The sequence below is a fragment of the Tauraco erythrolophus genome, chromosome 7, assembly GCF_009769465.1.
Source record: "Tauraco erythrolophus isolate bTauEry1 chromosome 7, bTauEry1.pri, whole genome shotgun sequence".
NCBI lineage: Eukaryota > Metazoa > Chordata > Aves > Musophagiformes > Musophagidae > Tauraco > Tauraco erythrolophus.
The window spans coordinates 29212652-29227014 of record NC_141471.1 but is presented as its reverse complement, the minus strand read 5'-3'; the positions used below and the strand labels follow the sequence as shown (position 1 = coordinate 29227014).

The 14363-nt window shown below is 44.4% G+C and overlaps 1 protein-coding gene across 1 annotated transcript in view; it reads right to left on the bottom strand.

The window, feature by feature from the left end:
- GLCCI1 (glucocorticoid induced 1) overlaps positions 1 to 10644 on the bottom strand; it is a 63720-nt gene extending 53076 nt beyond the window's left edge. The window contains 1 exon segment of the mRNA XM_086614695.1: positions 10188 to 10644. Within this exon segment, the coding sequence (XP_086470821.1) occupies positions 10188 to 10644 (457 nt within the window).
- Positions 10645 to 14363: the final 3719 nt, after the last annotated feature.

Sequence of the window (14363 nt, the reverse complement as noted above, 5' to 3'; positions counted from 1 at the left end):
TCTTCCTGCTGTTTCTTGCAGGGTCTCCGCTTATTCCTAGTAGCCTTTTTCAGATAACTGTCCATACAATCGGATCACATCTTGGAGTTTTTCTGATGTCTGAAAGATTCCAATAGTGTTAACATTTTTCATTAAAACAGATTCCCTCTGTATTCAAGTCAGAGCAACCCTGTTTAGCCAGATTATCAAGCTATTTCCTTCTGAAATCTGAAACTTTACTCCAGATTTATGAATTTTAGAAGACACCTCTATGCAGCAGTTTTTGGTTTCCTGTATATGCATGTAAATTTGCATGATTAAAAAAGGCCTAGCTGTAGAAAACATATAACATTTCTTCCGCTTCTCCCAGATTTTGAGTTGTCAGACTTGGTAATTCCTATTTTCAACGCAGCCAAACTGAGTTTCTACTACAATTCTTGCAATGAAAAGATCTCCCTGCATCTTCCAACTTTGTATTAAAGGTTACATACACCACCAAATAAAATCACAAGACTCTAATAATCTTAATAGGCTAGTTCCTTCTTTGGAAGAAATTAAGGCAGATGTTGAGCAACCTGGTGTAGTGGAGGGTGTCCTGCCCATGGCAGGGGGGTTGGAACTAGATGATCTTTGAGGTCCCTTCCAACTCTAACCATTCTATGATTCTATAATTGTATGTATACAATAGTTGCACAAAATTAATATTTTAAACAATATATGGACTGCACACTTCAATACACAACTCGGTTTGAACACACAAGTCTCTCTCTTTTTACAGTAATGCCCAAAGGTTATTTGGATCTTCAGCGTGGATAACTTCCTAGGTTGAATACCTCTCCAGTCATTTCCTTGTATGGATATTTCTCAAACATACATTACTTTTGAATATGGCATGAGTTAATTACATTAATTACATGAGAAATCTTTCTCCATCAGATTACGGCTTTCTTGGTCCCCTTGAAGAGAACATCAAATATTTCAAATGTATGTTATGATTTGTTTGTGGGGAAATTAAACATTGCAAAGATGATTATTCAGGGCAAGGTACCAGGTACAACAAAGGAGCCACTGAAGGTGAAATACCAGAGAAATCAGAGTATGAGAGAAAGGATGTGTAAGGGTATTCCACTATGAACTGCCACAATTAAGCAAATACAGTTATCAGTTAAGAATGAAAATTTGAAGACCTTGACTGAAATTTACTTCTGTGAAGGCAGCTTCTCCTTTAACCTGGCAGCTTCCCAACTACTGTGTAAACCTAAGTCTTATTCTGCATTCTTCAGCAGTTAGCTGGTATTTTTAGAGTCACGCTGCTCAAAGTCTGTTCCGGGACACTCAGCATAAATCTGGGTTTAATTTTTAGTGAGCAAGTCAACTCTCCATTACTTTGAATAAGAGAAAGTTAAGATACCATGTATAACAGAAAGGTTTTTTGAATTATATATGACATACTGGATACAGAGGTACAACGCTTAACTGCACAGTCAACACTGCAAAGCCACTTGGGTTTTGCAATGTACTTTCCAGCACTCCAGACTCCAGTAAGACTGACTAGCTGACATGCAGCACTGAATTTCAGCTGACTCCATGTGTGAGAACTACATTCACCAAACCCTTCCAGAGCACAGACCACACCACTCTGATACCTGCTATAATCGTCAGCATCTTCTAGTCCTACTGGCCTAATGAGCTCTGCCACCACGTGCAGAAGCAGCGGCACTGAGACCACGTTAAACACTCAGAGAGACCCACAGGTCTTGTAGAGCCACTTGCCAGCTCCTCGACGCTGAGTGTCAGTGGCCTGACTTCTGGCAACACGATGCAAAATTTTCAAGGTTTATCCAGCAACATTTCTGATCCAGCACAGGTACAGTGCTTCATCTAATGAAAGCAACCGTACTGTTATCCTTGGAAGCCATATGCTCACACACCTAGGCATTTATATCTGCACTTAGGTAATCTGCTCCCAAATAGCCAATGGCTGACTGCACCTCATACTTTGAAGAAGTGGGCTTTATATTTATGGGTTAATTTCTGCAAACTAGGATTAACAGAATTAGCTAGTGATTGAGTACTGAATAACCAGAATTTGTTTTCTGGCAGGAACACTTTACTTCCAAATCACAGTTTGGTTTCCAAATGCTGACAGATGTCAACAAATTATCAGTTTAGTTTGTTTTTTTTTTTTAAGTACGGCAGACTAAGCACCTATATTAAAATGTTTAGTTTTTTCCTAACCATGAAGCCTTTTTAAAAAAAATATAGATATACAGGTAATCCAGCTAGACAACCTTCACAAAGTATTTCTATCAGAATTCCAAAATAGGCACTGCACACCAAAACACCTGAGATTAAAAGGCACATGATATGACAACACCCATTTTGCCACACACTTAGGCGGTTCACAACTGAGTGGTTACTGTTACAGAAAACATTTCCAAAAGACTGATTTATACTAAAACAATATTAAAATTCATATAGTTACAGAAACAAATGTCAAGTTTGTAGTATGAACGCCAGTGATCTTGCAATGACCAGTCAAGCCAGTTAGATATGAGTGTTAATTCCTCAAATTCAGAAGCATGTCTACAACTAAGCTCCTTGCTTAATGCCTGGGGTAAGACCGTAGGAAAGGAGGATGAAGCGAACCTTGTTGAAACAAGTGACTTGCACTGTTCAAGGAATAGGGCACAAATTATTATTCCAGTTTAGACTATCTTAAGGCAGAGTGAGAAGAAAATACTCTATAGAGGATTTTAGATTATTCAAAAACCATGATGGAACTGCTATCGTACTATTCTTAGTTACCACTCTTATGAGCAAAATAAGAGACACATTATTCCTAAAGAGGAAACAAAACACAGTTTGGGTAAAACTAGTTTCAGGTTGTACGAAACAAGTGGCATGTAAGAACCAGTGTTGTTAATCACTCATTTGTATTGGATTCAAAAAACTATATCCATTGCAAACAGCTACTCCTCCATTTAACACTAGCAGCAGTGAAAGTTAAATCCTTATAAACACCAACACCTGTGTTATTGTTTATTGTGAGGGCACATGCAACACTAAATAAGGTCTAACCAATACAGTATCTTGCATTAAGGTTTCAAAACCCAAGCTTGTAACATTTTATGACCTACTGGGAAGTATATATTGTCTCCAAAACAGCAATATCTAATACAGAAAGCTAATTAAGAGGTCTACTACTATGAAAAATGAAAATTTTCCATCAAAACCATCTTCCATTGACCCAACACCAAATGGTTAGGTTAATCCCTATTTACAAATTGTTTGTGCAGAAAACAGTTATCACTTGAGGGTAGGCACCCACACCTTCTGGGTTTTTTCCCACCCCCACGTCAGACAAAGCTCATCTGTTTTCAACAGGGTGATAGTCAATAGCTTGGTAGGATACAGCAGCAAATAAGAAGTGGTGCAGATACCAAAGAAACAGGGAAGGTGATGAACAGGACCAGGGCAGAGACAGTATGACAAGGCCAGAGACAGAAGGCTGAGGGCACTCCCTAGCATGGCACCACTTGGCCTGGCTGAGTTTCCTTCCCCAAGATAAGCTTCTGGTAGCTACATGCCCTCTTCTGTCTTAGTAGGAGCAGAAGACATAGTCTGAGCAGAGTCATCACCAGACAGTCCAAGGGGACCATGTAAGGGAATAGCTCTGGTCCTAAGTCTATACTCACACAGCTGGAAAAGCAGGAAAGGGTTCCTGAGAGAGCATATATTTCAGTTTCAACCATGGGTGAATGTTTCCATGGATAAGGTTCTAGCTTCAGAAAAATAAAGAGCTAGAGAGATTGACTTGCCATTCAAAAGGACTGATACTACACACTGTATCATGATACTCTGTGTAGTATCCATACTGCAGAAGTCTCGAATTGTGTTCCCTTTCAATATCCATCAGCTATTTTCAAGCTTTAGCATTTAATTTCTGATTCAAAAATAGCCATAATATGAGTTAGTGGTGATAACCCTCAGAGTCAAATCAGGAGATGAAAAAATTAAAGCATAACTGAAGAAAAATCTAATTTGGGGAAAGAAGTAAATACACACTCAAAATCTAAGAATTAGATTATCAAGAACACTCATTTTCCTTCACTCCAATCTTTGATTCTCTTCATTTTGCAGTTGCCCACACCTTAAAAACGGTAACACAAAGGAAAAGAGGATAATCTCAGACGGGTAAATTGCTGTAGATGTATCCCTTCTAATGAAGAGATGTAAATATTATTCTTCTTGCCTGAAAACGCCTTAAGCCATTGTTTAGGCACTACAGGTTTACATAGGAGGCAGCATTGAAAGTGAGACTCAATGCATGTAACTACCAACATTAAAGCAAGATGATGATAATTAACACAGTTAACTATCTCAAGTCTTGAGCAAAATTTTCCAGTTATGTGTCTTTACTACAGGGTCCTTTTTTCCATCAATAAAAGATACTTTTCAAAAAACGCTAGTTGATGTTTAAACCTTACTAATATTAACAACTTTTCTTGGCTATATGCATGGAGAACTAACCATTGTGTCAACTGTTGGCAATACTTTTCTCTACTGAAGATATTGCCAACTGATTTAAACAGGAATTTTCATTTTTCACTGTGGGGGAAAAAAACTATCATCTTCCTCAGATGAAGATAGTTACTCAACTCATGAAGTCTGATAAAAAGAAAGTATTTCAAACATTCACTTAAACTGAAACATTGAGGAGCAAATACTTTATTTCCAACAGGTTTTGCACTGTTATAACGACAGCTTTCAAGTCCAGGTCGAACTGAAATTTCAGAATTATTGCATCAGTTACCTTTTTTTGTTTCATGATGATATCTAGAGTAGTAGCATAAACCCTGTTTTAAAAATAACCAGCTTTCCACTGTGAATTTTAGCAATATAGCAAAGCTCAAGAACTCATTCTGTGTCAGTCTATACTTAGCAAACACTGACTTTTTTGTCAGATTCTAAGATACAGTCCTTTGATCTACTCTCCTTGCATTTTAAGATACATTTTTAAGAACCTCCATTCACCCCACGACCATGGGAAAGAAAAGGACAAAAAAGAGGAACTATGAATCTCAGAAAACAAAATTTCACTGCCACTGCTTTACCATGCACTGATGTTGGCAAGTAACTCCAGTTTGGCCATATGTAACACATAATACTTGCTTACATCCAAAGAATAAGAACTAAAGGTCAGTAGTGATATAAAATAGATATACACATATACTTCATAAGTTACTTTTTCCAGGGGCCAGGGGGGTGTTTTCTTAATACCTAATGCCTTGCTACAATACCATTCAAGTTCAGTGAAGAAAATACCTTCCCATTTTTCTTTCCTGCAGTTAACACCTGAAAGAAGCTCAATTAATTTGTCTTACAGAACGTATTTATTAAGGACATCTAATATACTATTCTCATTTAAAGCGATGTTAAAATGTTTAACTAAAATGCCTTTAAGTTCAAGACAACTGGTTCAACATTAGCCAGTGTCTTTTATTTCACCATATTTCACATTATTATAATGCAGTGAAAGTCATTTTGGGAAGAGAGAGGGACGAAGCTGCAGTAAAACTGGCTTGGCCATGCAGTTATGGGAATACTGCTACTAATCACGCATCAGGAAATAGGAAGCGTCACAAAAATTACTTCCTTACCTACTTTTGTTAGAAATAAAGGAAAGATCTTCTTGATCTCTGGTATAAATACTTGTGATGCCAAAATATTGGATGGCTTGAATCCAGGAGATTAAAATAGTTCTGCCTTTTGAAGTCTGAATTTTGTTTTTTTAAATACTGATATCCCTTACAAGTCGAGAGATCAGCAATATTGTCTGTCTTACTCCACTCCTCACTCCACTAGCCTTTTATCTACTAGCATAACAACAGATATACGTACTTATTACTCAGAACTGAGTTATGCGGTTGTTTTACATCTTTTTTAATTCTGTTCTCTTACTAATGTTGGCAATGCTCCACAAGTTATTTTGGGAAGTAAAAGACACTGGGAACCCTTAACAGCCAAATTGATTACAATATTTTTCAGATGTCCTAAAAACTAAACTTTGCCTCTAGAACTGATATGGAAAAACGTCTGTACTATAAACTATGTAATTGAAAGTTAGAAAAATATGGAGTGTAATATTACAGTGCCACCAGAGTTAACATTAAATAAATCCAAGCATTTGATGAAAGAAACTTTGAGCTTGAATCATACAGAAGTCATTTACACCCTCTTTGTATACAAAACATCATGTACTATGTGAAAAAACAAACTAAACAGGAAACCCACTCTCATATTTATACAAGCTACTTTACATAATAACAGAAACTACTGATTTTATTCAGGTAAGGCAAGAAAGAAAACAACTTGCTTTTTTTTTGCGTAAAACACAAGTGTTCTCAAGCAATACGTTTTGTTTTACCTGTTCAAGGGGTGTTTTTGGATTAGTATTGGAATGTCCTTTGTCATAAACCACCCAGCTTCACATCTGTTGACATTACATTCATGCAATCGGAGATGTATCAGATATATTCCCTCTAAGAAAACCATGTGTTGTTACATTCAACCAGACACTTTTTATATTGCCAACTCTCCAAAACATGAATATAGGCTATAAAAACATATCTACTAGTAAGGAATAAACATGGGTTTTTTTCTAAAGGAGGAAGGAGGAGACTCACACATTGCAGGTTTATCCTACGATACCAAGTTTTTTTACCCCCATTTTTCCTTTTTTAGCACCTTGAAATTACTATATAGCATTCCTGATTTCTCATCTATTCGGCATCAACACTAACCAAATACAAATATTGGCATCGGTGGTTTCCTGACAGCTACAAATCCCCAAATTTGCTTAAAGAACACATCATCAGTTTCTTAAAGTTTCAGTTCTAAACACACAGGGTTTTGCTGCAGAACAAAAACATTTACAGCATCCCAGAAAGGAGAGAAAATGATGATGATGATGATGGGAGAAGAAACTGAACATGCCGTTTTCATTCATGTAGTAGTGATGTCAACGCCTGCAACAGTAGTCGCTCTGACCTGTAGAGGCTCAAAGCTGGAGCATTTTCACAGAAATCCCCTTTACAAAAAGAACCTCTGGTAAATCACTACAATATCCACAACAAAATGGCTTAGTAGGATAGCCAATTCAAGGAATCTATACTGGAAAAGGCTGAAAGGAGGTGGGGAAGGGGCAGGTGTCTTAAGAAGAGAAAAACATCTATCCGTCATAATCACAAGCAGTCTCCAGCACAGGCATATTCGTGAAACGATCCAAGTCAGACTGCAGAGCCAAAGGCAAACAGATCTCCTGCACTGGTGAGAAAAACAACAGGATTATACCTAGAGCCTATGCTCACATTTTACAGCAGTGGGAAATGGTTTTGAAAAACTGACAAAAAAAACTTAGGTCGCTTCCCCAAGACTTGCATACTGATAACAACTATAAATAGCTGGAGTAGCATATTGTTTAACAAGCTGCAGCAAGATGGTCCATGTTTGAAAACAGAATCTTTTTTTTTTTTTTACAAGTCCTCCATTATTACTGCAGCAGTCCTCCGGTTCAGCAATCAATTTTCTATATACTACCATCACCGTATAGACTACAAACATCATTTTCAGTATCCATACATCGTGTACTAAAATGTGTACTAAGAACAAGCAGGGAAACAAAGACAAAATCCTGCCCTGTGGCATGCAACTATATTCCAGATTGTGTAAAAACAGCTCTAGGTTTTGGTTTTTTTTTTTTGTAACCTTTTCTGATCTGCAAGACTTGAAGAAATAGGGTATCTTATTACCCTTGCCTGCTAGAAAATGGTGCCTGTATTTCGGTAAAATAAAGCTGTTGACGTGTGAGATTGTGGTCATTATTAGGGCGATCACGTTGTTTTCATTCATTCATTCAGGATTTGCTAGAGGATGTCAGCTTCTGCAGCAGCAGCTGGCTTGACCTGGAGGAGGGGGAACAAATTCCTCGCAGCGCATACAGATTACAGGGTGCATTTCTTGACCGACCATTTATGATTTTATACATTGCACTCATTAAACCGAATCAAGCCGTGTACGGTGCTAACGCAGTTCACCGTGAGGCAAGCTCAAACAAGTTTAATGATGGAAAAGTCATTCAGTACTAATTTATAGTCTGATTTATTAAGGCTAAAATAGCCCACAGATGAAGAAGACTGAAACCACTTTCTGAAATTAAAGTCTCCCCTCCAACAAAAAATTTGTATGTAATAATGAAATACTTCACAGCTTTGCAGTATTTTTCCTTGCTCACAGGTACTGCCCACATTCTTCCCTCTTCAATACACCTTAAGCGCAGACCTTCACACACTGCACCACTACAATGTTTTGCTCCAGGTTCCCATAATAAAATAATTTATAGTATTCATCAGCAGCAGCATCACTATTCATACGCATCCTTTTTTGTTGTTGTTTTGCCTAGCTTCCCATTAGCATTTTCCAAAGGTTAAAGCAGGAGGAAGAGAGGAAACCTACATTTACTATTTCATACAGTCGGAAAAATATGATCTTTAAATTTTTAAATCGAGCTTGAATGAAGCAGAACCACTGAAGCTCAGTTCCATTTTCAAGCATGCAAAAACTTCAGCATAAATAGATGATCTTTTTGAGAAATAAGTTATGAAGTATCTCTGTTCAGATCATAACCCAACCAATTTGGTCATCTGCATAAGCACAAATACTGTGCAGGGTAAATTAACTCCATGCGTAACTGGCAGTGACATTTTGCTCATTTATAAAATGCTGCCCATGTCCTAGGACCGTTTTGACGACAGAGATTGGCCGAAATTACAAATACTACAGGTTGTAAGGTTTTACTACACATTAAAACTGAAGGGGGGGGTAAAGGTAAGGAGAAGGTAACACATTCCACTGCTACAAAACACGTTGGCAACCAACACAGACCACAATTTGCCACAGAAATGAGACACAGTAAGACTTAAGGAAGGGACAGAACAAGTGAGGGGTGTATTGAACCACATAAAACATCCCCAGAAAGAGATGATGTATGATACCTGATAGCTACAGCAGGATAACATAAAAAGTGCATTTAGTCTTATTCATTCAACTGCTAAAGTGAAGAGGGAAGGGGGGAGGGAGGGGGTGGTAAGATGGCCACTGCCACTTTAACACATTCAGTAATTTAACAGACAACCTGACGCAGGTTAAGTTGGACTTGCTGGGAATCAATTTTACATTTTAAACTTTACAGGCCTATTTTGGCTAGATTAGGGTTTGGGTTTTTTTTTTTTACAGTCTCAAGGATTCAGTATTAAACATCACAAGGAGGCAGACTGTTATTTGTTTTTAAGCATCTCGAGATGGGAATTTCCTTTTTGTTTTGGAGTCTATGCTTGAAAACTTAGGTTAAAATATGTGATGATGTTATAAAAATGCAAGTCTTTAAGAAACTGAGCTCTGCAGAAAGAAAGAGCGTTTGAGGCTCGGTTTTAACACACACTTAAGAACTGGGTTGCGACACCCCAGACATACACCTAACCCATTAAAGACCCGTACTGAATAATTACACCTGTAGACAGGGAAGTGGGTTAATTTAGACTCGTCCCTCTGTTGCACACCTCCACTTCCAGAGCCCGGGCTCAAGAGCAGGAAGGAGCAGGAGCACTGTCGTCGGAGCCCCCGGCTGCTCCCCTGGGCGGAGGGGTCGGGCTGGGGGAGCCACCGGCGGCCCCCCGAGGGCGGCGGGGCTCGCCCCCGCTCCGCTGGGGAGGCACTTCCTCCCGAGGCCGGCGCTGGCAGGCGGCGCCGGGGGGAAGGACAGGGCTGTTTTTCCCAAGCTGGATCTCCACCTCGCCCTCCGAAGGGCTCGCCCCTCTCCCCGCGGCGAGACGAGGTGCTGTACCCCGCTCGGTTGCCCTGTTGGCAGGGCAAACTCGGGCACGGCACCTGCCCCGCTCCCGGGGTGAGAAAAGGGTGTTTTAGGGCGCACCCTCCCCTTCCCCCCCCGCCCACTCCAGTGGGGCTGCTCCCGCCGGGCCGGCAGCCCCCCGGGCTCCCACACCCGCTGGCCCGGGGGAAGGGCAGGGCGCACCCCCCACACCGGGGCGGGGGGGGCGGCGGTGCCCGAAGGCAGCGCTGCCCCGGCCCGGCCAGCACCCCCCCGGGGGGCAGGGAAGCGGGACGCCGGTTTTGTCCCGGTGCTTTACCTCTGTACACCGGAGAGCTGGGGCTCCGTCTCTCAGGTGAGCTGCTCCTCCTGCTGCCGCCGCTCTCCGGCGAGCGCCGCTGCCTGCCCTTCACCCTGCCCGGCTCCGCCGCGCCGCCTCCCGCCGCCAACGGCGGCGTCGCCGCGCCGGGCGGCGGCGGGCTGCCTCCGCCGCGACCCCCGCCGCCGCCCCCCGGCCCGGTATTGCTGCCCACCGAGGCGGAGGGGGACCGGGTCGGGCTGTGCTGGTTGCCCCGCAGGAGCTGGTACGGGACAGTCGCTCGGATGGGCTGGAGCAGCCGGCTGGTCCCCGCCGCGCCTCCCCCAGCGCCGTTACCGGGGCCCCCGGCCGTGCCGCCGCCGGCAGTAGGGGACCCGGCGGCGCCGCGCCTCATCCTCTGCGGCGGGGGCTGGTGGTGGGATGGGGGGGTCTGCGAGGAGCTGGACGAGGAGGACATGGTAGGGATGCGCAGGACCCAGCGGGTCACTCGCTCCGGCGGCTGCGGGGGGCCCGAGCGCGACCCCCGGCACCCCGCATGCACCGGCCGCGGGGGGGGAGAGGGAGGGAGGAAGGGGGGGGGGGGGGAGGGGGCGGGACAAGCGCTTCACGGCCCGAGGGAGTCTCCTCGCCGCCTGCCCAGCTGCCCCCGGCGCTTCCTATCGACGACGGCGGCTGCTCCCACGCCAGGCTCTGGCCATCGCTGCCCGCCCGAGCGTCGTGGGCACCGGGGGCGCTGCCGAGCCCCGCGGCCGCTCACATCGTACAGCGCTGCCGGCTCAGGGCGGTCGGCGGTGGGGCGCGACGAGGCCGCACGCAGCCGGAGGGGGTTGGATGGGGAGATGGTGAGGCGCCCGCAGCCGGCTCCTTCTCCTGGCCCCGCCAGCGCCCGGGAGCCGCGGCCCGCACCATCCGCTCCGCGCGCCGCCCTGCCTCCGAATGGCAACGCGCAGCCCCGACGCCCGGCCGCGACGGGCAGGGGCGGCAGGCACGCGCGCCTATTGGGCACCACCACCGCGCCAGCTCGGGTACCATTGCCCAGCGGCGCCGTCGCTCTCGGTTCTCAACCAATGAGAGGGCGGCGCTGGGGGGGCGGGGCGGTGCTGCGGGGCGGGCCCGCCGGCGGGGGCGGCCGGCTGCGGGAAGTGGGATGTGGCAGCCGCCGGAGGGGCGTGCTGCCCGCTGGGGGCGGCGCGGGCGGGCGCGGCGGCTCCCGCGGGCACGTGGCCGGGGCGCTGTCGGACCGTGGCCGCCCCGCGGAGGCGGCGGGCCGGCGCGGGGCGAGAGGAGCCGTCCCGCGGCCCGGCGGTTGGCGGTCGGAGCGGCCGGAGGCGGCCTGGCCGGCCCGGGGCCGCCGTGCCGAGCAGGCTCAGGGTAGCGGCCTCCGCCCGGTCCGCCCAGCGCAGGGGTGCGCAAGCGGCCGGTAAAGGGGGCCTGCGCCGCTGGCGCCGGGGGGTGCTCCAGGAGGCGCTGCGGTGGGATGCCCGAGCCTGCGGGGCTAAGTAGACTGGGAGTACTGGCCTGTACTGGTGAGCGGTGGAGAGGGAGGACAGCGGGCCCCGGGGCGGCTGTGCAGTCAGGTACCGAGGTGCGCTCTTGAGTTCACAGCTGACTTCACAAAGATGCTGACTTAATGCTGACTCGAGAGCAGGTGCTCAGAACCAAGTGTTGTGCTACCCCTAATCCCAGAAGACTCTCCACCTCTAACTCGTTTCCTCCACTCCCATGCAGGGAAGGCTCAGAAACAGAGCCAAAATTACCTGCAACGGAGTTTATTCCCATACATTGTATGTGACTGTCAAGCCTTTACAATAATTTGCGTCTTGCTGAAAGATGAAGATGTTCTTCAAATTAAGTGTAGTTTCATCATTTCATGTAAGTGTATATGGAATTTATATGAATTTTTTTTCCTAATGTTTGTCCAAAAACACGCTTCAGAGAGTATCAAGAGGAGAATAAAAAGTTTTACAGTGATAATAAGAAAAGTGCGTTTGTTCTAGGAAAAACAGGTCCCACTAGATAACGCGAGACAATGGGACAGAAAGAAAATAAAGATCAAGATGAGTAGCTTAATAGCTAAGAAAATAAATGACTATAAGATAGATAGTTGAGCTCAGTCCTTCAAGAGGGCTGTGTTTATGTTGGATCTGAGGCAAAGAGGATGCTAATGGAGGAGAAGGAAAAATGCAGTGGATCTTGCTTCGTGGAGGAAGCCAGCTCAGTGTAATGGCCTCTCGGATTCAAAATGCAGGCTATAAGAGAACAAAAAGGACATGGAATATAATCAGAAGCAGAATGGTTGGTGTTTAACAAGCTATATTCTGCTATATAAGATACCGCCTTCTGGTCAATCGGTAATCGAGCAAAAGTGTCACAGAATTAACTACATCCCTTGTACACTTTTTGATTATATGATGAACACTTGTAATTGTCTTGTAGCACTTTTCAGGTTACTGCACTTCCTCTATACTTCCGAAGCTGTCGTATACGTGTCCTTATCCCCTGGTAGCGCAGGAATCAGCTGATAGTCCCAGTGAGAAACTGTATTCTAGGAAAATGCATCTATTCATGGGCTGTTAACGAGACTTTGTTTGCACTAGCACCATGTGACACAGTCACCGCGGTTATGTTACAGAAAGGGTTGGAATAATACACCTCACATCCACATGAACGTGTGCTTGGGCAACAAAGCCACTTGTATAAATTAATTTTAAGAAAAATCAGCAACCATGTATTTTTCCATCAGTCTAGTCTTTTTTTTTTTTTTTTTTCTGCTAGCGTGAGCCAAATTTGTTTGTATAACTGTGATATAGAGACTTTTCCCCCAAGGATTTTGTGCTGCGCTTAATCACAGTTTATGAAGTCTATCTAGTTTATTTTTTCTGCTTCACTGCACTGGGATCAAAATGGCTGGAAAGCATTCACCTGTAGAAGTAGTCTGCCCACACTAATATCAGTAGTGTTTTAAACAGTAAGCACATTTTCCTATATCTGTAACTTTGTCATATAGCATTGCTGATACAGTAATACCTTATTGACCAAAAAAACAAAGAAAATCCCACAAGCCCCAAAACAAAAACAACCCCCCAAACCATAGACACGGCAGTGTAGAATACCAGTAGCAAGTCCTCCCCTCCAAACAAAGTGGAGACTGTGCCACCACCTTACAGTCTGAACTGAACCAACACATTGCCTGTGTAACCTTCAAAGCAAGCAAAGAAAAGGGCCACTTCCAGTCAAACCATTACCAGACACATCAACAGCTGTACTGGATACACTTCACTTCCCTAAAGTTATTTCCATCTTCATCCCTGTCTTAACTAGAATTAGCATACCTATACATAGTATAACAGCACTGTGCCATGTGCCCAGGAAACAGTGATTTCAGGAGAGAAGAAAGTAGTCTTCCTTATTTTAGACTGGTATGCCAACTGCTGAATTTTTCATTATGTTTTTGGTCTAGGTTTCAGAGTACTTCCCTCAGGGAATACCATTGCCCTGTAATATTCAGGAGAAGATAGAACAGAGAAAGCGAAGCAAAATCCGAGCTCCTGTCAGAATCTTCATGTCCTTGAAAAACCCATGTTTGCCTTAAATACCTTGAGACAAATTCTCAAAAGCCATGCAAGAGGAATTTTTTACTTCTTACTGCCATTTTAAGAAGCTACCTTCTCAGATAGCATGTGCTTAAGGGGGTTTACACTGGAGGTAACGGGTATTTCTGAAAGTCGAATCCTCTGGGGAGACACGGGCATCCATAGCACAGCTTCTGGGAGAGGCATCCTGAAAGCAGTGGAAATTATACATCACAGCAAGAGCGTGGGAGCAAGGGAGTGAACTCAAGGAGTGCGGCAACAACAGGCAAGTGTGGAGCAAAGCTACACACATCTCTCCTACTATTATCAAGTACTAATGGGTTCATCTCTCGAGGGCAGAAACAGGTTTACTTGAGTGCCATAAGCCATAGAAACCAAGAAGGTTTAGGCATTCACTGGGCATGGTGCACTCCTAATCCTTATTTTTTTTCCTACTTCAAGGTTTTAGAGAGGAAAAACTCTTCAAATCTGGACATATCTTTTGTTTCTAGGCACTTACCTGGGCGTAAGGTTGTCAATACTCTGCTCCCAGTGTGTCTACCTGCTCGTTTTATTATTTTTATTTCTCTCTTATCTCCCTCTG